The sequence below is a fragment of the Ovis canadensis genome, chromosome 4 (genome assembly GCF_042477335.2).
Source record: "Ovis canadensis isolate MfBH-ARS-UI-01 breed Bighorn chromosome 4, ARS-UI_OviCan_v2, whole genome shotgun sequence".
Taxonomy (NCBI): Eukaryota; Metazoa; Chordata; class Mammalia; order Artiodactyla; family Bovidae; genus Ovis; species Ovis canadensis.
The window spans coordinates 64000639-64028334 of record NC_091248.1 but is presented as its reverse complement, the minus strand read 5'-3'; the positions used below and the strand labels follow the sequence as shown (position 1 = coordinate 64028334).

The 27696-nt window shown below is 41.1% G+C and overlaps 1 protein-coding gene across 1 annotated transcript in view; it reads left to right on the top strand.

The window, feature by feature from the left end:
• The window catches only part of LAMB4 (laminin subunit beta 4), a 117175-nt gene that overhangs the window by 6975 nt on the left and 82504 nt on the right, over positions 1–27696 (top strand). The window contains 13 exon segments of the mRNA XM_069588888.1: positions 166–323; positions 3040–3185; positions 9109–9181; positions 10346–10534; positions 11762–11825; positions 12003–12217; positions 13340–13460; positions 14950–15051; positions 15054–15137; positions 20463–20642; positions 23345–23454; positions 26259–26359; positions 27214–27364. Of these exon segments, the coding sequence (XP_069444989.1) occupies positions 166–323; positions 3040–3185; positions 9109–9181; positions 10346–10534; positions 11762–11825; positions 12003–12217; positions 13340–13460; positions 14950–15051; positions 15054–15137; positions 20463–20642; positions 23345–23454; positions 26259–26359; positions 27214–27364 (1694 nt within the window).

Sequence of the window (27696 nt, the reverse complement as noted above, 5' to 3'; positions counted from 1 at the left end):
TCTTCATGATCACAGAACTAGTATTAAAAACAGGTGGACTGTTATAAGAAAAAAAATAAAATAAAAACAGGTGGACTGTTAACTCTCCCACTTGAGCAGTCACTTCTTTAAGCCTCTGCCACCCTTAGACTGCCCCATGTGTCCTGTTTCTATCATGTTTTCAAGGATTGCTCAGTTACATGGACGCTCAAGAAGAATGCAGCAGAGATGCCTGTCACCCCACAACCGGCGATCTCCTGGTGGGTCGCAGCGGGCAGCTCACGGCTTCTTCTACCTGTGGACTGGACAGAGCCCGGAAATACTGCATCCTCAGCTACCTCGAGGTGGGTTGGATCTTTGTTTACTTGTTGGGACATGATTTCATCAGTGATGTAGATTTTTCCAAGTCCATCTAGGGCTGTCCAGACAACAGGAGAAAAAAGGAGATAGTCCACCTTCCCAAACATCAGAGACACAAGTGATTCAATTCACCATCTGGGAAACCTTCACTAATTGGGGAATAAGGAAGATGGGCTTCATCTATTTCTTGTTCCCTTTAGAATTAAACAAAAAAAGGGTTTGTTTTTTTTTTTGTTCAGTCTTTGAAGGGACTACTATATAATATATGTTCTAATTGACTCCAGTGCAGTGGACTTATTAAATAATTGATGAGCTGGATGAAGATGGAAGATCCCTCAGGGTTCAGGGCTATTATGCTGATCATGGGCTCTGACTGCCCTGCTTTCGGTGGAGATAGACAGAGTGTAGACTTGGAATTGATTGTCTGCCAGTGTCTCAATGCCACTTGGAAACTGTCTTGTTCAGAGACTATCAAGTCCCAGTGTGAACATCTTTTTGTACTTTTTATTCTTATATTCTTAAAGACCAGTTTTATAAAAGGATCAGTTGCTTTTTTTCTTCCCTGGGCTCTGAAACAAGCATCCAAAGTCATCTGAATATCACACCTGCTCAAAAGCCTGAGGCAATTATGTCAACCCCTTAACTAAGAGGATGTGCAGGAAGGATGTTGGATGTAAGCCTAATGTTAGTGACCAGGTTTTTCCATGTATTGTTTGTGTAAGGCAACTCCTGGAGGCCTCTGGGAAGGCTTTGTGTCCTCACTGGTTTTAGTAAAAGAGGATGATTATAATTAAGTGGAGATAATACCTGAGTGCTTAGCCCTGGTCTAAGCTTAGGAAGTACTTGTATAAGAAAACAAATTCTCTACATGTGCAAGAAAGTGACGCTGTAGAAGTTTTGCTCAATTTTAGGTCAGGTGGGATGGAAGGCCCTTCAAGTAGCTTTCCTAAGGCCAGGTCCCCTGGACAAAGCAGTGGTTCCCAACTCTAATATTAGAAACTTTACAACACTGGCATCACCCATCTTGTCTTTCCACCATTGGCATCTGCTTACATTGTCATGAGCCTAATTATTTGAACTCGATGTTAAAATAATTAGAACTTGATATTCCTATATGGCAAAGTTACACCCAGTAGAAGTAAAACAAACTCCAGAACTTCTTCAGTCTAGGGAATCAGAAATCTTAAAAATCTTAGAACTGGGGGAAAAAAATCCCAAAATATCTTCCAGCTGACAAAGCATTACAGGTGAAACTATAAGTATTAGTTATATAAAATTCATGTGGCATGGAGGATAATTTTTTTTTCATCCATCGACTAGCAAAGAGCTCTCAAGCAAAAGATTCTCTTCCAGAGTTTAAGTCAGCATTGACTCCGAGTGTTACCCAGGTTGGGTAACATATCTATTTGCCACAACTAAGCATCCTCTGTAGCCAGTTCCATCAAAGACTGTACTTCTGAAATGTTTACAGAAAAAAATAAATGGCCTGAAGTTAAACATTTTCCCCAATATTTTCCATAGTATTGGAAATATTTTCAAGTCTTGGCAACTTTTGGTGGAATCACTGGACTCCTGTTGCTCTATTAGGACAGATCTGGGGCAAATCTCCCCATTTGCAGAACTGATCTAACTTGTACTGGTCCTTAATTTCTGAAGGGCATTTTGGTTTTCTTCAAGTGTAAAGGCTTATGATGGCCAGTGATTATAAAAAGATTATAACACTGTCTTGAAAGTCTGGTTTACTTTGACAATCTGTAGCTGAAATAGTCATTAAAATCATCATGCGTTTGTTTAACGAAAAAGGTGGAACTGGTCAGATTACCTAGGCCCTTGTAAGCCGTGATCAAGCATAAAATCCAACGTTTGCTGAATACCTACCAGCATATTTGCTGTTTTGGGCAATTTCCAATATGGAGGATTGTAAGAAATCACTCCTGCTTCCTGGAAGCTTCGCAAAAATGCTCCTCCAGAGTCCCACAAATATTAGCCAGAACAACTGCGCAGGCCATTGACAGGCCTTTGGAAATTTTGGAGAGTTCCTCAGGAGTTATAAGTAAGTACATCTACAAGTGTATGCAAACTCAAAGGCCACTCTTGACTGTTAAAACCTTTGAAAATCCATCCCAAGCAAAATTAGTTCCAATTCACAAAAACCTTCTAGTCGGCAAGACAAGATGTTGGGTCTCTCTGTAATGAGTTTAATGAAATTCTTACAAAATCCACATGTGCATAGTAAAGGTTTTGGCTCTGGAAGCTTTTATGCCAAAAATAATATCTGAGAGAGAAAGGATGATGGTTGCAGATAAACTAATGGCCAACTGTTTCATTAATTTCTTACTAATTTTTTTTTAAACTAAAGGAAGTCATTCCAACTCGAGTATATCCTAGTTATTTTTCTATAGTTTAAAACAAACTCTGAACACTCTGCTCCTTGTACAAGAAAAAAATTATTAGTTCTACAAATTTGCGATTTTGTCCCAAATGTTTACATTTATAAAATTTCTAAGTCAAGTCTTAATTTTGTTTGTTTTGGTAGTCAAGCACCTACTGATGGAAAAATTTATGTCTTGTAATTTCCTCTGCTTTTTATTTTTAGCTAGATTGAATGACAAATATAGCACATCCAGCTTGTTTTTAAATTCAGATCAACAATAAGTAATGACGACTATTTATTTTTAATTTTAATGATGTGTTTTCCAGGGGGAACAAAAATGCTTCATCTGTGATTCCAGATTTCCATATGATCCACACACCCAACCCAACAGCCACACCATCGAGAACGTAATCACAAGTTTTGAACCAGAGAGAGAAAAGAAGTGGTGGCAATCTGAAAATGGTATGACCAAGTTTCTGTCCAATCTTTTATTTCTTCACATTTTTGTAAGGTATCTTTCTGTATGATTTCTGCACTGAGAATGTAAAACCCTGTATAAAAGCAAAATTCAATTTTCATTTTAAGAAAGAATATCTTCCTCTTGAGAAACATAAGTATTTTTTAAGCACATACCTGAGAATGTTTCACTTTTTTCATGTGGGGAACAGTTCTGTATGCTCTTGTTCTTTGAGAAAATAAAAAGGAGGATGGGAGTAGTTTATGAGGTATTGGTAAATTAAGCCTAATAAAAAACACACTGATGTAAACAGAAATAATAATGCTAGGGGGAGTCTGAGAGTTAATACCATGTGCCTTTTCCTTCTTCAACATATGAAGGCAGAAAGAGAAAGGATATTTCTTTCTGCAAATCAAATTTTTAATGTAAAAATTTAATTGAAAGGGTAGTTGGCTGCTGCTGCTAAGTCGCTTCAGTCCTGTCCGACTCTGTGAGACCCCATAGACGGCAGCCCACCCGGCTCCCCCGTCCCTGGGATTCTCCAGGCAAGAACACTGGAGTGGGTTGCCATTTCCTTCTCCAATGCATGAAAGTGAAAAGTCAAAGTGAAGTTGCTCAGTGTCCGACTCTCAGTGACCTCATGGGCTGCAGCCCACCAGGCTCCTCCGTCCATGGGATTTTCCAGGCAAGAGTACTGGAGTGGGATACTGACTTCAATTCTTTCCTTCCTGGTTTTTGCCCTTCCCTGTTCATGACATTGTGATCCTGAACCTCATACTGGTCCTGTTTCCTAGATGCCACTGTGAATTTGGACCTGAGCAAGGATTTCCTATTTCCCACCCCAGCTTTATGTGTTTAAGGGAGCTCATTCATTCATGATGGACCCTCTTCAACACTGGGCTGGAGCTCTTATCCCTCCAGAGATGGATCCCATTTGCCACATCCCTGCATCTCTCACCTTGGACTACAATTCCTCCATTCTGTTTGGACTGTAAACATATTTCCCTAAAGGGATCCCAGGCCATAAGAGGGGAGTGTGGGGAAAATCATAATAGGTAAGGTCATTCAGGGTGAGCATAGTATAATGCTATTTTTCTATGTCATCCACTGGACACAGACATGATTGGTATCTATTAAATGTTAGTTCAATTTGGATCCTAACGATTGGTCTCTTGTTGGACTCTCCTTGGTCAATGTTGGTGGCTTTTACCACGCTGATGAATGGGACCAGTTTTGCTTCACAGCTGCTTTGATCCACATGCCCAGCATTCATTCATGTCTCCTTAAGAGGAAATGCCCTGTCAAAGCTGACTGCACAGGAGATGTGTTCTCAACTGAGTGAGTGGTTGAGAACAAGAGGGAACAGGTGATCTCCTTTCCAGAAAGAGCTGGGAGCCTTTGACACAGAGCCTGGAATATGCCTGCCCTCTCAGCAACAAACCCTTCCCCAAGCCATTCACCCTAGCACACTAAGCTATATCCCAGTTCACCACAGTGAGGTCATTGTTCTCTGGAGCTAGACTTTCCAATACTGTGGCTCCACACATGGCTACTGAGCACATAAAACATGGCTAATCCACCTAACAGAAGCAGAAGATATTAAGAAGAGGTGGCAAGAATACACAGAACTATACAAAAAAGATTTTCATGATCCAGATAACCACGATGGTGTGATCACTCACCTAGAGTTAGACATCCTGGAATGTGAAGTCAAGTGGGCCTTTAGGAAGCATCACTATGAACAGAGCTAGCAGAGGTAACGGAATTCCAGTTGAGCTGTTTCAATCCTAAAAGATGATGCTGTGAAAGTGCTGCATTCAATATGCCAGCAAAATTGGAAAATTCAGCAGTGGCCACAAGACTGGAAAAGGTCACTTTTCATTCCAATCCCAAAGAAAGTCAGTGCCAAAGAATGTTCAAACTAGTGCACAATTGCACTCATCTTACATGCTAGCAATGTAATACTCAAAATTCTCCAAGCTTGGCTTCCACAGTACATGAACTTAGAACTTCCAGATGTTCAAGCTGGATTTAGGAAAGACAGAGGAACCAGAGATCAAATTGCCAACATGCGCTGGATCATCAAAAAAGCAAGAGAGTTCCAGAAAAGCATCTGCTTTATTGACCATGCCAAAACCTTTGACTATATGGATCAAAACAAACTGGAAAATTCTTTAAGAGATGAGTACCAGACCACCTGACCTGCTTCCTGAGAAATCTATATGCAGGTCAAGAAGCAACAGTTAGAACCAGACATGGAACAACAGACTGGTTCCAAATAGGGAAAGGAGTACGTCAAGGCTGTATATTGTCACCCTGCTTATTTAGCTTATATGCAGAGTGAAACTGAAAGTCACTCAGTCATGTCCAACTCTTTGCAACCCCATGGACTATACAGTCCATGGAATTCTCCAGGCCAGAATACTGGAATGGGTAGCCATTCCCTTCTCCAGCAGACCTTCCCAACACAGGTATTGAACCGGGGTCTCCAGCATTGCAGGAGGATTCTTTACCAACTGAGCCATGAGGGAAGCCCATATGCAGAGAACATCATGCTAAATGCCGGGCTGCATGAAGCACAGCTGGAATCAAGACTGCCGAGAGAAATAACAATAACCTCACATATGCAGATGACACCACCCTTATGGAAGAAAGCAAAGAAGAACTAAAGAGCCTCTTGATAAAGTGAAAGAGGAGAGAGAAAAGTTGGCTTAAAACTCAGCATTCAGAATATTAAGATCATGGCATCTGGTTCTATCACTTCATGGCAAATAGATGGGGAAACAATGGAAACAGTGAGAGACTATTTTGGGGGGCTCCAAAATCACTGCAGATGGTGACTGCAGCCATGAAATTAAAAGATGCTTGCTTCTTGGAAGCAAAGCTATGTTTTTTTCAGTAGTCATGTATGGATGTGAGAGTTGGACGATAAAGAAAGCTAAACACCAAAGAACTGATGCTTTTGAACTGTAATGTTGGAGAAGACTCTTGAGAGTCCCTTGGACTGCAAGGAGATCCAACCAGTCCATCCTAAAGGAAATCAGCCCTGAATATTCATTGGAAGGACTGATGCTGAAGCTGAAGCTCCAACACTTTGGCCACTTGATGCAAAGAACTGACTCACTGGAAAAGACCCTGATGCTGGGAGGGATTGAAGGCAGGAGGAGAAGGGGAGGACAGAGGATGAGATGGTTGGATGGCATCACAGACTCGATGGACATGAGTTTAAGTAAGCTCCAGGAGATGGACAGGTGATGGACAGGGAAGCCTGGCATGCTGCAGTCCATGGGGTCGCAAAGAGTCAGACATGACTGAGCGACTAAACTGAACTGAATCCAAACCAAGATGTGCTATGTGTGTAAAAACATCCTAGGTTTCTAAGACTTAGTTTGGGGAAAGAAATATGTATAATAAAGCATTCCTAATTTTTAAAACATTGATTGCATGTTGAAATGAGACTATTTTTGATATATTGGATTAGGCATAGTATATATTTATATATAATATAATATATTTAGGCAATGTATTATACATATGATTTAAATATATAAATAAATTACAGATAATGTATGGTCTATCTAGGGTTTCCTAGGTGGTACAGTGTTAAAGAATCCACCTGTGAATGCAGGATATGCAAGAGATGTGGATTTGATCTTTGAGTTGAGAAGATCCTCTGGAGGAGGAAATGGCAACCCACTCCAGCATTTTTGCCTGGAGAATCCCATGGACAGAGGAACCTAGCAGGCTATAGTCTGTGGGGTCGCAAAGAGTTTGACATGACTGAGCACAGCACACAATCTATTATCTATCAGTTCAGTTCAGTCGCTCAGTCGTGTCCGACTCTTTGTGACCCCATGAATCTCAGCACACCAGGCGTCCCTGTCCATCACCATCTCCCGGAGTTCACTCAGACTCACGTCCATTGAGTCGGTGATGCCATCCAGCCATCTCATCCTCTGTCGTCCCCTTCTTCTCCTGCCCCCAGTCCCTCCCAGCATCAGGGTCTTTTCCAATGAGTCAACTCTTTGCATGAGGTGGCCAAAGTACTGGAGTTTCAGCTTTAGCATCATTCCTTCCAATGAACTCACCCAAGACTGATCTCATTTAGGATGGACTGGTTGGATCTCCTTGCAGTCCAAGGGACTCTCAAGAGTCTTCTCCAACACCACAGTTCAAAAGCATCAATTCTGTGGTGCTCAGCTTTCTTCACAGTCCAACTCTCACATCCATACATGACCACAGGAAAAACCATAGCCTTGACTAGATGGACCTTTGTCGGCAAAGTAATGTCTCTGCTTTTGAATTTGCTATCTAGGTCGGTCATAACTTTCCTTCCAAGGAGTAAGCATCTTTTAATTTCATGGCTGCAGTCACCATCTGCAGTGATTTTGGAGCCCAAAAAGATAAAGTCTGACACTGTTTCCACTGTTTCCCCATCTATTTCCCATGAAGTGATGGGACCGGATGCCATGATCTTCGTTTTCTGAATGTTGAGCTTTAAGCCAACTTTTTCGCTCTCCTCTTTCACTTTCATCAAGAGGCTCTTTAGTTCCTCTTCACTTTCTGCCATAAGGGTGGTGTCATCTGCATATCTGAGGATATTGATATTTCTCCTGGCAATCTTGATTCCAGCTTGTACTTCTTCCAGCCCAGCATTTCTCATGATGTACTCTGCATATAAGTTAAATAAGCAGAGTGACAATATACAGCCTTGACGTACTCCTTTTCCTATTTGGAACCAGTCTGTTGTTCCATGTCCAGTTCTAACTGTTGCTTCCTGACCTGCATATAGGTTTCTCAAGAGGCAGGTCAGGTGGTCTGATATTCCCATCTCTTTCAGAATTTTCCAGTTTGTTGTGATCCACACAGTCAAAGGCTTTGGCATAGTGAATAAAGCAGAAATAGATGTTTTTCTGGAACTCTCTTGCTTTTTCGATGATCCAGCAGATGTTGGCAATTTGATCTCTGGTTCCTCTGCCTTTTCTAAAACCGGCTTGAACATCCAAAAGTCCACGGTTCACATATTATCTATAATATATATTTATTATCTGTAGTGTGTATTATTTATAATATGTCATATAATTTATAATATATAGATAAATATATTTTATAGATATATTGACTATACATATATAATAAATATAAATAATTTCTCCTGTTTCTTTTTACTTTTTAAAATGTGCCTGCTAGAAAATTTTAAATGACCCATGGGACTCATACATCCATTGGACAGTTCCGCTCTAGAGAGCAGCTTCCATCATGTCGGGATTGCAGGTGATAAGCACGGATGGCACCGAGCTGTCTCAGTGCAAAGTCCTGGCCAGGATGTTCAGGCTATAGTCCCTCTATCGTCTTTGGATATCTAAATGTATTTCCTTTAGGCATGAGAAGAGAGAAAGGAAATCATCATCATCAGTATGTAAGATGATTTAGGGCAAGCATAGTATGAGGCTTTTTCAGTGTCATCCATTGGACAGGAACATGATTGGTCACCACAGAGGCGCCCACAGACCCTCAGTCCCAGGAGAAAAATCCAAGATGTGTTTTCTGCTGAGTGACAATACAACTAGGTCACGTGCTTCCTGGTAGCTGTTGGAAGGAGAGGGGGTGGGTGTTTGCCAGGTGCTGGCTACTAGCTTATATGAAGTCCAGATTTCAGGTGAACACAGCCCTCTCTTTTTACCTACAGGGACCATCCAGGAACTCCCCTGGTGGTATGCCATACTGCCACACTGTGGCTGTGCGTGTTGTCACTAAAATATAAATGTGGGCACAATCAGGGGAAAACTGATATTACCCTCACACAGATCTTATCCAAGAGTGTTAATCACCAGCCATAAGATTCCAAAGGGTTTCATTACAGACAATTGAGGAATTAGCAAGGTAAATTGTTGTCTCTCATAACCACTGATTTTCTTCTTTCTGGATTTTCCTTTAGGTCTTGTCATGTCAGCATCAGACTGGACCTAGAGGCCTTATTTCAGCTCAGTCACCTTATTCTGACCTTTAAGGTACAGATGTGTAGAGTGCTGCCCCCTTATCTACTTACCAAATGCTTGGCATACCTTAGATTTCACTTCCTTGCTCCCCTGCAGAGAACAAAAAGCTGTTCAAATCCAGACTGGAGCTTTGTTATCTGGGCTTTTTGCTCTTTAATGAAAAACAAAAAACACCAGTGCTCATTAAATAATAACTTACACGATTAACAAAAAAGAGAAGAGAGAGAATCTTGGAAGATACAGGAAAAAGAAAACCTCCAAGCTCTGGGGTGCTAGAGATGGTAAGAACTAGAAAGATAATTTGGAGGGTAAAAGGAGAAGCACTGGAAATTATTTAAGGAAAAAAAAAAATTGTGATCAAAAGAAGAAGAAAATTTGAAGGTTCCTTACTGAGTTAGATGCCAGAGAAAATCTGTGCTATCGTCATTCTTTAATGATTCATCAGAACTCTAATTTTGTCAGGCCTGGTGCTAGGTTTTAGTCATAAAAGATGAACATAAAATTAGAAGTTTTAAAAATTTAAGAAGTAGTCTTTGATTTCAATGAACTCACAGTCTAGTCATAGGTACAAACAGATATATAATTTTGAAATTACAATGCAGAGTGGCCAGTACAGAAATAGGTGTACGATTAGAATGCTGGGGGGTTATTTGACATGGCTAGGTCAACTCTGGGGAAACAGGGGAAACTTCATGGTAGATTTTGAAGGATGTATAAGAGTTTGCCAGAGGAAAAGTATTCTGAGCGAAGAAAACCACATGCAGATTGCTATAAAAACATCAACTGCATTGGCTTTTTTTAAAAAAGTACATACCATTTTTCTTCAATTAATTTATGCAGAAACAATTAAAAAATGAAATCTGATTCTGGAACAAAGCATGTGCTCATAAATAGTTGCCCACTTAATAGAGATTTTGGTGTGTTCATGATAGAATAGGTTTTTTTTTTTTTCTTTTCCTTTTCTTGGCCTTGCTGCATGGCATGTGAAGATCTTAGTGGCCTGACCAGGGATCCAACCTGTGCCCTCTGCAGTGGAACCACCAGAGAATTCCTTAGAACAGATTTGAAAAGATACAAATTCCATTAAAAATGGAATTCAAAAATATTGTCAATCTGGAATGGGTTATAAATTCTACTTTTGCGAAGCATGACAAGTGTAACTGATTTTTCTTCTAGACTTTTCGGCCTGCTGCAATGTTAGTTGAAAGCCCCACAGACTATGGACACACCTGGAGAGTGTTCAAATATTTTGCCAAAGATTGTGCTACTTCCTTCCCTAACATCACATCTGGCCAGGCCCAGGGAGTGGGAGACCTTGTGTGTGACTCCAAATATTCGGATATTGAACCCTCCACTGGTGGTGAGGTAGAATTTCCTTTCTTCGATTTCTTTCCTGGAAGTGAAATCTTTTTGTTGTTGTTACCATGGTTAATCGAGATGAAAACAATTTAGGTAGTGTCTACTGAAACAGAACATGAGCTGCTGCTTGTTTAGGAATGGCAGTGTCTAAATTGAAATGAGTCCTGAATTCAGCTCATATTCACATAAATTACAAATACCTTACAAGAAATGATCCTGTACAAGAGTGCCCCTGCTGAAGGTAAACAAGGGCTAAAATGCAAGGTGGACACTGTGGCCAGGATGCCAGAGGTAGGAATATCTTTTTCTAGTCCTTTCAAAGGAACCATAAAGGCTAATGGCAGCCCTCCATGCTCTGCAAGCCCCCCACCTGGGTGGGATCTGCCCAGAACTCCCTGAGAGCAAAGCTGGTGATGGGCAGAAAGTCAGGGGATAGGAGTTGGCTTGGGAGGTATTACCTTATCAGGTAGAGTAGTAAGAATGGTGACAGAAGGCAGCTCCAGAATCTCCCAGGGCTAGATCCACTTTGATGAGGGCTTGCTGAATCATGAACCCATCACTCCACCCCAAGCAAGAGTAGGAGTCCTTTCCACCAGTGGTATCAGCACTTCTGTCTACATGGACCACTTGTGCATAAAGAGGCAGAATGACTGTTTAACAGCCTTCCTTCATTTTCATTCTTGGTGCTTTTATCAAATGAGAACCCAAATGATAATCTACATTCTACACCAGGTGGGAAACAGTGGCTCAGCCTTCTTGTAAGGTCAGGATATCTTCTTTAAGAGTATAACGATTGGGAGAATGGCACTGAAACATGTATACTATCATGTAAGAAATGAATCGCCAAAAAAAATAATTAAAAAAAAAAAAAAGAAATGAATCGCCAGTCTATGTTTGATGCAGGATACAGGATGCTTGGGGCTGGTGCACAGGGATGATCCAGAGAGATGATATGGGGTGGGAGGTGGGAGGGAGGTTCATGTTTGGGAACTCATGTACACCCGTGGCAGATTCATGTCAATGTATGGCAAAACCAATACAGTATTGTAAAGTAAAATAAAGTAAAAATAAAAATTTAAAACAACAACAACAAAATAAATAAATAAATAAAATTAAAATCATGCTTTAAAAAATAAAAAAGAATGTATTGTAATCTTAATAAAAAAATAGTATATTGAACACTTACGTTTTGGGGGGTAAAGCACTCTAAATTTACCTACCTTTGTTTTTCAGGTTGTTTTAAAGGTGTTTGATCCCAGCTTTGAAATAGAAAACCCTTACAGCCCTTATATCCAGGGTATGAATTACTTTATATTTTTCACACCGACTTCTTTTGTAAAACTTCATGTGAGGGGGATTCCTTGTCATTGCATGTCTATAGGATGGTAAGGGAGTATCAGTCAAGGAGGGTGCTTTGAACCCATCCAATCTAATGCACTTTGATGTATTAATTTCATTATCTTCCTTTCTCTAGACCTTGTGACATTAACAAACCTGAGGATAAACTCTACCAGGCTCCATACTCTTGGGGATACTTTGCTTGGAAGAAGGCAAAATGATTCCCTTGATAAATACTACTATGCTCTGTATGAGATGGTGGTTCGTGGAAGCTGTTTTTGCAATGGCCAAGCTAGCGAATGTGTTTCAACACAGAAGACGCTCAGTGATGTTTTCAGCCCTCCAGGCATGGTGAGTTACAAACTCACCTGAGAGCAAGATCGGCTTTCCTATCTTCCCTTCACTGTCTTAGTGCTGAATGTATGTCAGACTCGGTATGTGGGGGTCAACAATCCAAGAGCCCTCTTTGTGCCAGGCAGATATCATTCAATCTGGCCCATCAGGCTATCTGGGGGCCTTTGGTCCTCTGGACAGAAGTTCTTGTGAATTCTGCCACGTGGGGCCATCATTGAGCTAATGGGCAGAATTTGTCATTTATGATTTCCAGATGGTCCATCTTATTCTCTCTTGTTTATTGGTTTTTTAGGGAATGGAGATTTGATGGGGAGGAACCATGTCACATACATTGTCTCATAAAAATGTATTGAAGGTCTGTTCATGTGAGAGCCTGGGCTCAGTGCCAAAGTGTTTGAGTGACATCTGATGCTGTCGAAAGCCGTCACCTCAAGTGACTCTCTATGAATGACTCTGTCCTGAGCAGTGCAGATCTTCTCACTCCTGGGACTAATCTTAAAGGAGTAATACAGTAGAAGCATTTAATTTTGTGCAGAGTCTTGGGAGTGTGTCTAACTAAAAATAGTTTTGAACTATTGGTTATAACGGACAAGGCCGGAGGCTATAGCTCTTTCCACTTAGACACCTCATATGTTTCACCAGAAATGGAACTTTTCCTTGGGAATGTGGGCACTGAGGGCATTTTGTGAAAAATCAAGAGAATCCCACACCTTTTTCCGGTTTTAGTTTTCTAATTCCCTGATGTTCCTAAGTCATCCCCCACAGACACGCACTCACACACACACACAAATTCTCCATCCTGGCCCTCAGTTTGCCAAGGGCCTGTGTTCAGGCCATGTGTTCCCTGATACCAAAATTCGGAAAAACAATGAATTCCTTGTAAATGTTCACTTAAGCATCTTAAAATTTAAAAAGTTTTTAAAATTAAAAAGTTTAAAAGATAAGTAAGTAAGTAATAGTAGACAGTCAGGGTTCATATTATAACTAACACATGGAAAACCAAGACCCCGAGAGACCCCCTTGAGCTGGTATTTCATTTTCCATTTAAAGAACCCCGATGTCCTCACAGTTCAAAGGTGAGCCCCGTGTCCACACTGTTCATGTTCCTCACACGTGCAGGTTCATGGTCGCTGCATCTGTCAGCACAACACAGATGGCCCACACCGTGAGAAGTGCAAGGACTTCTTCCAGGATGTTCCTCAGAGGCCAGCTACAGGCCTCCGGGACAGTGCTTGCCGAGGTGGGTGGACCTCAGTTCTTAGCATAGACTGAGTTTCCTTATATGAAACTCCTTACACAGTCTCTGCTTTCCCTTCTTTTGGAGAACATTTAGCTGGTTTCGGTTGGGCTTCTGGCACCGCAGGGGGTGAACTTGTGACTTCCAGCTCCAATTGTGTGATATTTCTCATGTCTCCTGCACAGAAGAATACCAGCTTCTCACACCCTCACACCAAAACTTAACATTAATTTGAAGAACTAGATTATATGTTGTGTGGCCCTTTCCATAGGAGGAGCACAGCCATGGGAGAGTAATATCAGTGGGGATGGTGTCACTCCAGCAATCTGGTGACCACCGGAATTTGTACAGAGAGCCCCACTGTTTTTCTGAATAAATATACACTCAGTGAGTGTGACCTTAAACCCATATGTCAGATAAGCTATGAGAAATGAGGCCCAGGATGGAGTTTGACAGGCTATTTTGTTTTTTAATAAAATATTTAGACTTAAAAAGATAGGAGGGAGTTTACTCATGTGTTTTCTGCCTCTGAATTTTGATGCATTTCTAAAGCTGTTATTCAGCTTCTTTTCCCAAATGTGGGAAAAACAGGATTTGACAAAGAGGTTATTAGATGAGCTTTTATGAAAAATCCCCATCCATGGGTGTCACAGTGCACACGACCCAGCAAAATGTGGCCCAAGCTTATGCTGTTTACAGGGAAAAACCCAACCAGGCAAGTAGCATAGATATTACCACAAAGTTACACAGATCCCTTTAAACAGACTGCCTTTCCTTCTGATGATCTGGGCCAGTGCCTATTGGGAGGAAAATGACATTTAGTCCCGCTTCCAGCAGTTCTGCCCTAGAGAAGGAGAGGTTGGCTGGACCCAGCTCTAGCATCTAATCTGGAGAATCCAGTACTACCATACTACCAAACATGTGATGTAAAACCTTCAGATTTACCAGTCTGAGTCAGTAAACATATTCTTTGTGTCTAATATCTAATTCTTTGCCACCCCATGGACTGTAGCCCACCACATTCCTCTGTATTTGGGATTCTCCAGGCCAGAATACCAGAGGGGGTTGCCAATTCTCCCTCTAGGGCATCTTCCCGACCCAGACAAACCCCCATCTCCTGCACTGGCAGGCAGATTCTTTACCTCTGTGCCACCTGGAAAGCCCTAGACATATTCTTTATTGAACAACAGCAACAGCAACAAAAAATATTGCATCCTATGGCTTTTAGATCACCCAAATGATTAGTATTTCTCTGCTTGATTAAAAATCTACATAGTGAACATTTTGAGAACACATTTTATAGAGAGTATATGAGCAGAACTGGAGCGCTAAGAAGATTCTTGAAAGCAACTATTTTAAGCTCCCTACTTGGTGTAGGGAGGCTGAAGAAAGTGCAGGAGGGGAAAATGGGTGATGGAGCAGGGAGCCACCATCCCTGGGATGCTCACCGTGGGGACCTTGGCAATCTCTCATGACTTTGCTGGGTTTTCAGCTTGTCACTGTAACGGCCACTCTGACTGCTGCCACTTCGACATGACTGCATACCTGGCGCGCGGGGGCCGCAGTGGGTGCGTGTGTGGCGACTGCCAGCACAACATCAGGGCCAGCACTGTGACCGCTGCAGACGTCTCTTCTACAGGGACCCCCGTGAGGCCACCTCAAATCCTGACGCGTGCATTCGTGAGTCCCCAGCCTCTGACCCATCCTCGCCCCTCATCTGAGCAGGGGGGCTCAGCAGCATCTCCAAACTGCTCTCAGTGGTGGGAACTGCAAAATCACTTCGGTTCTGAGCTTTTCTCTCTCTGAAAAGTTGGGCCAGATAATCTAGGTCCCTCCTTGTGGTCTCGCAGCCATGGCTATGGTGGTTTAGCTGCTAAGTCGTTTCCTACTCTTGCAACCCGATGGACTGTAGTCTGCTCCTCCATCCATAGGATTTTCCAGGCAAGAATACTGAAGTGGGTTGCCATTTCCTTCCTGAGGGGATCTTCCTAACCCAGATGTTGAACCTGGGTCTCCTACACTGCAGAGAGTTCCTTTACCCACTGAGCTACCAGGGTTGATACTGATGAATCAGGAAACTGGTCTGGATTCAACCAGAAGGGGGCGATAGTTTCAGAAGCTGCCACAGGTACCTGCAGTGTCAGTCAGCTCAGGGAAGTAATTAAGTACGGAGATTGGCGATATCATTTGGCTGTAGATGATTCAGTTTTGCTAAGCTAATTTACCTTGTTTCATTTTTCCTTTAAAAAAAAAAAGTGTCTTTATGGCTACACCAGGTCTTTGTTGTGGTATGTGGGAACTTAAGTCTTTGTTGTGGTGGCATGTGAGATCCTTAATTGCATCCTGTGAACTCTTAGCTGTGGCATGTGGGATCTAGTTCCTTGACCGGGGATTGAAGCCCGTCCCCATGAGTCTCGGCCCCTGGACCACCAGGGAAGTCTCTCACTTTTCTTTTTTTAATGTTTAAAAGTTATTTGTTTTATTAATCTCAACTTTTTAAAAGATAATATTTTAGGCATAGATAAAAATAATAGAAAATAACATTTTATATATCTAATATAAATAATATACCCATCACTAGCTTTGTCAGAACATAGTATCTTGCCCTCTCACCTTCAGGACATGACTACAACACTACAGCTCTGTGAATGGGATATTCTAGCTACCCACTTCTCCTCTTTGTCTACCCTCCTTCCTGTGGATAAACTCTCATATATTTAGCAATTATCATTACCTTGCTTCTTTTCACACTTTTTATCAACAAATGATACCTGTTGACATGTTTTCAAACTTGAGATAAATGATATTAGGCTGTGTGCTTGCTCACTCATGTCTGACTCTGCGACCCTGTGGACTACAGCCCGCCCTGCTCCTCTGTATGTGGGATTCTCTAGGCAAGATTACTGGAGTGGGTGGCCATTTCCTCCTCTAGGGGATCTTGTTGACCCAGGGATCGAACCCGTGGCTCCTGCACTGGCAGGCAGATTCTTTACTGCGCCACCTGGGAAGTCTGAGGGATTTGCTATGAAACTCCAATTTCAGACTTTACATAATCATAATACATAAACTGAAGTCTTAAGCAAAAGTAAATCAACAGCCACCCCAATACATACAATGTCCTAGATTTTAAAGTTTAAATCATCATGATGTGGAATAAGCATAAATGAAATTTTTTTTGCTCAGATTACTCAGTAGATAGCTGATTGTATAAAAGTTTACCTTAAAAATAAAAGAAATTTACCTTACGTGCCCTGTTTAATATAAAGAATTGGGTCCTCATAAAACATATTTCTTTAAATTGATGTGCCAAGTACCCTACTTTTTTACCAGAATCCATAATCCACTTCTCTCTCCCTCCCTGTCCTTCTGCCCCCATCTTTCTCTCTCTCACACATACACACACACACACACATGCAAATACACACAACTTTTATTAATGTTTATAAAGCTCTATTTGTAAATGAAAATGAAATTTCTTAGATGGAATCAGGAAAATACAGTGTTTAGAAACAGATAATCTGGGAATCTGAAAAGAGTTTGGAAATAACTAAACCAAATATTTCAAATCAAGTTCATCAACCAGAGTCTTGCTCTTTAAGAGCACTTAGTATTAACTTAATGGTGCTTTTGGAGGAAAAGAAGGGAAGAAAACTAGTACCCTTGATTTGAAATTTAAAAACCATTCTTTGTGAATAAGGAATTTCTCAAGGAAAGGCAAATGAGCTTGTTAAAAAAAAAAACAATTTTGAGACTTCTTAGCTTCTCTAAGCACATGTTTATGTATTTGTAAGTGTGTGTACACAGATGATGTGTATTTGACCAGCATTCTCATATAAATTTTCTCTAAGCTGTCCTAGTTTGAGCCTAAATATTTACATGATCAGATTCCAGGCCTAAGAGTTGACCAGTTTTAAGTCTTCTATGATTTAAGACACAGTTGAATGTGATACAGAGGAAACAAATATTTGGTAGACTCCACCAATAATGTTTGCTGGAATTTAATTGTGTGACCTGAAAAGATTTTATTGGACTTCTACTCTAAAGGCCACAATGCAGGATTATTTCAAACTTACTGGCCATTTACCCATTTCCCTTTCCCAAAGGATATTTCTGTGTATAATTAAATTATACTCTGGAACTCGTTGCTGACCCTTTGGAGTGTCTCCCAAATAAAGATGAGTTTTTTTCCTTTTGGCTACTTCTAAAATGAACCTAGTTTGTCCCTTCCTTCCTTCCTTCCTAGAAGCAACTGGCTTTAATTAGAAGAAAATTGTGGGTTTTTTCCCCAAACTAAACAGAAATCAATGCTAGTTTTCCATAGTAAGATTTTATCACCAGTCACAATCCAGTAATAAACAACTGAAAATCAAACAAAAGATTCTCTCAGACAACTGTTTGCTTCATTGATTCCAGACTGACTGAATTTTTTCCCCTCAATACACTAACCTAAATGGTGGTTAGGTAAACACTGCTTTAGACTTGAGGGTTTTGTTTTATTACTCCAAAGCACACATGTATAAATCTTAACATAGTTGTTTCTTAGAATCCAGATATTCATTTTTTAAAATATTTATTGCTTTCCGTAAAAGTGGAATCCCTTGAAAACACAGGTCCATGAAGATTCAAGACGACCCTGTTGGTCATCTAATGTCTACTAATGAACGCACTTGTCCTCTATGCCAAAGTCACAACCAGACCTCCAGTGATAAGAAAGCTGCTGCTGTATTGGGCAGCCCTAACTGTTTGTTCTTATACTCGGTTAAGCGCTACATTTTCTAGCTTTTACCCACTGGAACTACTCATATTATCAGCATCCTTTTTCATATGACATTTCTTCTTTTAATTGTTTGAATTTCTACTGGAAAAAAAAAAAAGGTGGAGGAGGTTGTTACTTTTGTTACATATGACTGTTTATCTCATTTTCCAAAATCTCTTCATGAAGCTTTTGCCCCACCAAAAGATTTCCAAAATTGAAACAAAGATTTGAACATTTCTTATTCTCTTTTTTTTTCTTGAAGGTGCTCCTTTCCAAGAAGACCCAAAAAGAATGATAGCTCTTTCCTCTGTAACATATTTTTCTGTAATGGGAAGGACAGATTTACTTTCTTAACAACCGTATTTCAGAGATTTGGTAAACAATTGGTATATTTTGTATTGCAAAATTATCACTGCAATAAGTCTAGTTGTCATTCATTACCACACATAGTTACAATTTTTTCCTTGTGATGAGGACTTTTGAAATCTACTCTCTTAGCAACTTTCAAATGTAGGATACACTATTAACTATGTTCACCATGCTGTACATTACAGTAAAGATTTATTTATTCTGTAACTGGAAATGTGTGCCTCTTGACTGCCTTCACCCATCTCTCGCATCCCCACCTCTGGAAACCACCAGTTTATTCTGTGTAACTATGAGTTTGCTTTGGGGATTTTTTTGAGATTCTATATGTAAGTGAGGTCATGTGGTATTTGTCTTTGTCTACCTTATTTCACTAAGCATAAAGCCCTCAAAATCCACCCATTTTGCCACAAATGGCAAGAATTCATTCTTTTGTGACTGTATAATATTCCATTATGTAAACATACACAACGTGGTATATTTCTTTATTCTATCTATTGATTGCTTAAGTTGCTTCCATGTCTTGCCTACTATAAAGAATGCTGCAATGAACATAGAGTTCATGTATCTTTTTAAATTAGTGTTTTCATTTTCTTCAGATAAGTACCTAGCAATGGAATTTCTGGGTATTTCATATTTTTAATTTGGGGGGGAACCTCAATATTGCTTTCCATAGTGGCTGCCCCAATTTACATTCCCATCAACAATACAAACTCATGCGAAGAGTTGACTCATTGGAAAAGACTCTGATGCTGGGAGGGAGTGGGGGCAGGAGGAGAAGGGGACGACAGAGGATGAGATGGCTGGATGGCATCACTGACTCGATGGACATGAGTCTGAGTGAACTCCGGGAGTTGGTGATGGACAGGAAGGCCTGGAGTGCTGAGATTCATGGGGTCACAAAGAGTCGGCCACAAGGAGCGACTGAACTGAACTGAACTGAACAACAGTACAAAAAAGTTCCCTTTTCTTCACATCCTTGAAAACACTTGTTATTTCTTGTGCTTGCCAGTAGATTGCCTCTTCATTTTGTGGGTGGTTTCCTTTGCTGTGCAGAAGCCTTTAAGTTTGATATGGTACCACTTGTTTGTTTTCCTTTTGTTTGCCTTTGATTTTGATTTCAAATGCAAACAATCATTGCCAGGACCGATATCAAAAAGTTTGCTGCCTGTGTTTTCTTCCAGGAGTTTTCTGGTGTAAGATCTTATATTCAAGTCTTCAGTCCATCTTGAATTAATTTTTGTGAATGGTGTAAGAGAGGGATCCAGTTTTTTCTCTTGCACATGGCTGTTCAATGTTCCCATTGTCTTTTATTGAAGAGACTGGCCTTTCCCTGGCACATAGTCTTGACTCCTTTGTCATAAATTAGTTGACCATACATGTGCGGGTCTGTCCCTGGGCTCTCTGTTCTGTTCCACTGGGTTCTGTGTTTATTTTTATGCCAATACCATGCTCTTTTGATTACTGTTGCTTTGTAATATAATTTGAAATCAGGAAACATGGTGGCTCCAGCTTCGTTCTTTTCTTAAGATTGCTTTGGCTATTCAGGGTTATTTGCGATCCATATAAATTTTACAGTTTGTTGCTTTTTTTTCATCAATGTATTCTTAACATCTGGCTTTCATAATAGACTTTCTCTGATCCTCTTCCTTTAGAATCACTTAAAATTCTATTAAAAATATATTTATGTATTATTCAATATTTTTCTAGTTCTGAGACATGGGAGACATATCCAAGCAGCCCTTGCTCACTGGTTTAATTATTCAAACACATTTATCGTATTTAAACAGCTAAAACAGTTATAGTGAGGGTAAAGCAGTGTGCTTCTATTTCAGGGCTCCCACAATTTGCAGTTAATTAAGATGATGCACGTGTGTCCCCAGCTTGTGAGTGTGCTCCTGATGGAACCATTTCAGGTGGGCTTTGTGTGAGCCACTCTGATCCTGACTCGGGGTCTATGACCAGCCGATGCCTGTGTAAGGAGAAAGTGGGAGGAGCAAAATGTGACAGATGCAAGCCGGACCACTATGGACTGAGCGCCCCGGACCCCCGTGGCCGTCAGTGTAAGTCAGCAGCGGCTGGATCATCACCTTGAGTGCATTTTGAGGCTTGGAGCTGCCCTTGTCAGTGCTAACAATTTGGTCATTGTAAAGACTTAAATCCCATTCTCTGAATTTTTTTTTTTTTTTTTTTTTTTTAGTGATACAAAACCTCTCGCAAATTTTAGTGAATTAGTGAACCATTTTAGGTGGTTTGCTGAGTTTATCATCAATAACCAGCAGGGGGCGCTCACATTTTCACTGCTGGAGCAAACGCAGGATAACTGCCAAGAAATTTAATGCCTTTATGAAACCTTTAAATTAAAAAAGAAAAATCCTCCACCAGGATTCCATTCTACAAGCTTGTTAAATTACATTATGCATTTTTGCATAGATTGATGACTTCTTAGGCAATTTTCAGTTGGGGGGAAAAAGAAGCAAGGAAGGAGTCGTGGGAAAATAGAAATAACTGCAGAGTTTTTGAGGGCCAAATGGGGAGCCCCTTGGCTCTAGGATCACAGAAATTTAAGGCTGCCTGGGGTCTCAGAGAGGTGCTGATTCCTCAGAGAGTCTGGGTTAATTATTTCCCTTTGATCACAGTGTCATGCTCTGTGTTATACCCATATAAGGAACTGTGGATTATTTGCATGTTTAGAAAGCAGCATGATGAATCATTCTATTTTTTAAATGCTCTTCTTTTTGGATTGATGTAAAATTTAATTTCAGGGTAATTAATTATATAGCTAAGCCAATTTCCCAGTATACCTCTCAGTACTCCAGGCACTTACCCTGGTTCAATGACTAACATTATGCCCTCCAAGAAATGGGCCAAACATTGGTTTTGTTTTGATTTTTCTTCTGTCAAAGATTTAGTTACATTCACATCCCATACAATTCACTTTTTAAAGTATACAATTCAATGATTCATAGTATATTCAGAGTGTGTAACCATCACTACAATCAATTTTAGAACATTTTCATTACCTTAAAGAAACTCCATATTCTTATTTCTGGTTATATTCCCTCAAAATTGAAAGCAGCATCTTAAAGATGATTTGCATGCCCATGTTAATAGAAGTACTATTCACAACAATCAAAAGGTAGGAGCAACCCAGGCATCCATTGATGAATGAATGGATAAACAAAATGTGGTATGTATGCATGATGGAATATTATTCAGCCTTAAAAAGAAGGGAAATCCTGATCCATCCTACAATATGGATGAACCTTGAAAGCATTTTGTTAAGTGAAATCCATAGAAACAGAACATAGACTGGTGGTTGCCAAGGGCTTGGGGGAGGGAGGAGGAATAGGGAGATGGTATTTAATGGTACAGAGTTTCGGTTTTGCAAGATGAAGAGTTCTGGAGACTGGTTGCACAACAGTGTTAGTGTACGTAACATTATTGAACTATATACTTTAAAATGGTGAAGATGGTAAAGTTTATGTTATACCTATTTTACTATAAAAGAGAAAAGAAACACTCTAGCTACCACCTCCCATCCCACCAGCCCTAGTCAAGCACTAATCTACTTTATGTTTCTATGTTGTTTGGTCACTAAGCTGTGTCTGACTCTTTGTGACCCCATGGACTGTAGCATGTCAGTCTCCTCTGTCCTCCACTATTTCCCAGAGTTTGCTCAAATTTATATCCATTGAGTCAGTGATGCTTCTGTTTCTATAGATTTGCCTACTGTGGACATTTCATAAAGGGGATTCATATAATGTGCAGTGTTTTGTGTCTGGCTTTTCTTGCTTACCACGATGTTTTCAAGGTTTATCCATGTTGTAGCAACTTGATATCTTTTCATTGCTAAATAATATTCTATTGTTTGGATATACCGCTATTTATCCACTCATCAGTTGAAGAACATTTGGGCTGTTTCCAAGCACATTAGCTTTTCCTGTAGTAGATTCAGCAGGGAAAACACCTATCTTTCTCCGGTTACACAATTTCTTAGCCTTCACAACATAAACATATCTCAACAATATCTATGAGTAGAAGGAAAAAAGAGAATAAAAAAGAAAAAAAGTAAAGAGGCGCTAAAAAAGAGGAGAGGAAGGATTGTAATAGATGGCATCTGCCGGAGAGGGAGCCATTTATAATAACCATGATGCTTAGAAACCCTTGCCCCTCGTCACTTGATCCAGCCAGCATCACTTAGAACTGCGCCCCACCCCCCAACATGCATGACCTCTTGTCTCCTCCTAATTGGCACCCAGTAGAACCACATGATGGAGAAGGCAATGGCACCCCACTCCAGTACTCTTGCCTGGAAAATCCCATGGACGGAGGAGCCTGGTGGGCTGCAGTCCATGGGGTCGCTAGGAGTAGGACACGACTGAGCGACTTCACTTTCACTTTTCACTTTCATGCACTGGAGAAGGAAATGGCAACCCACTCCAGTGTTCTTGCCTGGAGAATCCCAGGGACGGCAGAGCCTGGTGGGCTGCTGTCTATGGGGTCGCACAGAGTTGGACACGACTGAAGCCACTTACCAGCAGCAGCAGCAGCAAAACCACACGAGGGCTCTGAGAATGTCTGGCATTGGCTTTCCTGGGGAAAGCTGAATGAAGTACAGTAGTGGTGTGGCCAGGCAGACAGTGGACTTGGCAGGGCAGGCTGCTCAGGGTTCTCGTGGCCATGTTTTGCTCAGTGTAAGCTAAGAAGGTTTACCAGTGTGAAGAAGTCAAGATGAGAATAACTATGTACGATGTGCTTTCAGCCTGCGACTGTCGCCCCCTTGGGAGTCTGCCGCCCTTGACCTGTGATGTGGATACAGGCCAATGCTTGTGTCAGCCGTTTGCTACTGGACTACACTGTGAGGAATGCACTGTATGTATTTTACCTCTGATTCCCCTTTTCGGAGGGCCTCTCAGGTGGCTCAGACGGTAAAAGAATCTGCCTGCAACGTGGGAGGCCTGGGTTTGATCTCTGGGTTGGGAAGATCCCCTGGAGGAGTGCATGGCAATCCAGTCCAGTAATCTTTCCTGGAGAATCCCCAGGGACAGAGGAGCCTGTCGGGGTTACAAAGAGTCGGACACGACTGAGCACAAAATCCGCCGCTTTAGGGAGTGATGTGGTCTTCTACTGCCATTGCCTAGAAGAGACTTGGTCTTGATCACTTTCCTTGCCCTGTTGTATTTCAGCTCTCCTGTGGTCGAAGTATTTACACTGCAGAAGTCAGCACACACTGGAAATCAGCCCCTATCGTTCTTCAGAAAGCTAGTTGTTAAGCATTTACTAGCACAACATTTACCCAATGGATCTGAACCCACCCAGACAATAGTTTTATCTACTCTTCTCCTGAAAGTGCAAGCAATAGAGTGTAAGAGCATTTATTTGCTGCCGCCCCACCCACCGACCCCATGTTAAGGCCACCAGATCATGGAGTCTTTTAATATACAGTCAGTTTCCCACCCCGACCACTCCTTGCCCAAAATTATTTTTGGATGAGCTCATAAAAAAAAAAAAATCAAGTTTAAATGTATTGAAGATTCCTGTGGGAAATAAACCCTTGGATTTTTCACAGACTCTACTACATACATGAGCATATATGTCTCAAATTAGCAAAATAAAACATGTTCCCGCCATAAGAAATGTGTCATGCATTTAGAGAGTTAAAAATCCAGCTCTTTCCTTTGTCCTCCAAACTTGGCAGCCCACCGTGACATTTTAGAAAGAAAAAACAAAAACTTAACCTAATAAAAGAACAGTGACCTTGATGTGTCTGAAGAAATGTAGCTGATAAATAAGAAACATATGTCTGTTACAACATAGTTTGTGCTAATATTGTAAGTTGCTTTACTGAAAACACATGGGGATGAGGCAGAGGAGGAGGGAGAAGGAAGCAAGGAGAAAATATGAAAAGGGAACTCTACCACAGGACAGGTAATCTAGAAGTTTCTTGTTGGAAGGTGAGCTGTGCCGAGTTCCATGACCATGAATGGGCAACACAAAATAGGAGTGCAGAGCTAGTGAACAGGTCAACGGAGACACCACATCAGATCATTCCAGACAAACCTTAGACTCAGCTGACTTTTTTCTTAGCTAGTTAACTGCCATTGTTCTTGCAAAAGGAAACTAACTGAGCCGGGGCCACTACTGGGGAATCTTCCCATCATGGCTGAGCCCAGGCCTCTGCTTGGTACCCCAGGCAGATCTATCGATGGTGGGCCAACATTACAGGATAAGCTGCCTCGCGGGAGTTCTCACAACCCCAGCCTGAGTAAAGCAGCTCAGTTCACATTGCTTTTGCTGAAACTGAAATTTGGTTTGGGGAAAAAAGATTTCAAAAGCCCTTAGCTGTGTTATGTAACAAATTATGTCAACTTTTAATGTTTAAAATAAATCTGTTTGAGTAAAACTGGGCATAAAATTGTACCAAGATAACAACAAAAAATATGGATACTTAACAAACCCATTTCAAATGAGAATTCCATGCCAACCTAGGTCTTAATTTCACCTAAGCTTGTTAAATAGATATTTGAGCAGGGGAGTCTTTTTCTGAGTCTAAACGTCAGAAGTGAGAGGTAGTTGTTTGTATCTCACCAGCTGTTTATATCGAACAAAGGTCAGGATGTTGCAATGATGAGAAAAATCTTGAAGAAGAGAGTTGGATCTCTTACATGGGGAGAGTTTGTTATGCCAAAACAATTATTTATAAGTAAGCGATTCTACTGAACGGTGATAATTCATACAAGATCTCACTATCAGCTGAATGCTTTTTTTTTTTAAACTCACAAACATTGCTCTAGTGTGGAAGTAAAAATCCCTAGGGGTTTTATAGTAAGGGACTCCATTGGTTTTATGCAAACAGTTGCAAGTAGGCTAGTTGAAGAATTTCCCCTGACTGGCCTTAAACAACCTAGTTTGAAGCTAAAATTGGTGCTGTCAGAGGAACTGTGAGGTTTCTATTGCATTTCTTTTCACTTTTTATTGGAGTATAGGTGATTTACAATGTTGTATTTTAGGTATATAGCAAAGTGATTCAGTTATACCTGTATCTGTTCTTTTTCAGATTCTTTTCTCATTTAGGTTTTTACAGAATATTGAATAGACTTCCCTGTGCTATATAGTAGGTCCTTGTTGATTATCCATTGCAATTCCATTTGAAGCAATACAGAGACAACCTACCTACTCTCTTCATTCAAGTCCTGGGAATAGGAGATGTTTACTTTTAGAAGATCATTATCAAGGATGTTGGAGAAGGCAATGGCACCCCACTCCAGTACTCTTGCCTGGAAAATCCCATGGATGGAGAAGCCTGGTAGGCTGCAGTCCATGGGGTCGCTAGGAGTTGGACACAACTGAGTGACTTTACTTTCACTTTTCACTTTCATGCATTGGAGAAGGACATGGCAACCCACTCCAGTGTTCTTGCCTGGAGAATCCCAGGGACAGGGGAGCCTGGTGGGCTGCTGTCTATGGGGTCGCACAGAGTCGGACAGGGCTGAAGCAACTTAGCAGCAGCAGCAGCAGCATCAACGATGTAGGCAAGCAAGCTTTTGTGTGATTGTTCAGGCCCTGTGGCTGTTTACCGTTGACAATTGACTTGTAGTGCTTTTAATATTAATGCCATACTTCAGAGAAGCAGGTATCTTCACAACTGGAATCAACGGAGCATTTTCTGTTTGTAGGCTGCATACTGGGGACTAGAAAATCACCTCCATGGATGTTCTCCCTGCGACTGTTATATTGGAGTAGCTTATTCCAACACGGAAGTCAGTAAAATGAGTGAGTCTTGTGGCAGTATTCCTCAATCCTATTTCCATAAAATGAGTAAAAGCGCTTATTAGGACATGCTGATAGTCAGAAGTGAAGTCATTCCATGGCAGGCAAAGGGCATTGAAAAGCAGCAATCTTGAGACATTAAAGCGAGCCCACTTGATTTCTTTCACTTCAGGTATTTCTGAGGCTGAGAAGATAGTTCTGTTACTTGGGAATCCCAAGGTGGTGGGAAATATCACTGCACATGTATGACTTGACCCACCTGAAACCCCAACTTTTTGCCAGCGTGTAAAGAGAGGTCCAGCATTCTCCTTTGTGCAGTTTTTAGAGGAGAGGCAGAGAGGCACTGAGGACAGAAGCGGTGGCCAGGGTTTCATGGATCTGGGTTGGTTTGTCAAGATCAGACCTGCAGAGCTGAGAGAATGAGCTTATGGTTACCATAAGGGGAGAATGGCTAGGGGAGGGATAGATGGGAAGTTTGGGATTGACATGAACATACTGCTGTATTTAAAATGGATAACACGCAAGAATCTAGTGTATCGCACAAGGGACTATATTCAATATTATGTAATAACCTAAACGGGAAAAGAATTTGAAATAGAACAGATGCATGTGTATGTATTGCTGAATCATTTTGCTGTACAGTTGAAACTGGAACAACGTTGTTAATCAACTATACTCCAACGTAAAACAAAAAGTTAATAAAAACACCAGACCTGTAGATCCCATTGCCTCGCCACATCTTCCCCAGGATGACTGATTGATGGATTCAAAGAACGGACTCAAATCCAGAGGGCACTTATGCCAGCACCCCAGGCCCTTATCTTACACTTGCCACCCCACCTCCACTCTTTTTTCCCACAGGTGCTCACCCAAGAATGGGCAGTGTGATTGTTGCCCCCACGTCACAGGTCGCAGCTGCACTGAGCCAGCCCCTGGCTATTTCTTTGCTTCTTTGAATTTCTACCTCTACGAGGCAGAGGAAGCCACACCACTTCAGGGACTGGCACCCTTGGTTCATATTTCACTGACTCTCCTTACAGACTTCATCTGGTGGAGTGTAGGTAAATACATAAAGCACACCCTTGAGATTGTGGGTAAGGTACCCGGAAGAAAGTGGTTTTGCCCACAAACACGGAGCAGAGTTGATCCTATTACAGAATTGCAGATTCTATAAAGTCTTAAGGGCAGAGTTTACGTTCTATTTTATTTTTATATCCCCATTCCAACACAGAGGCTGGCACAGAAGTGTGAACTGGATTAAGTTGTGATGACACAGACTTGACTCTTGCTCTTTCGAGGTACCCGTCAGATAGGGAATGTTCATGGAGCGTTTCCTGGTCTGTC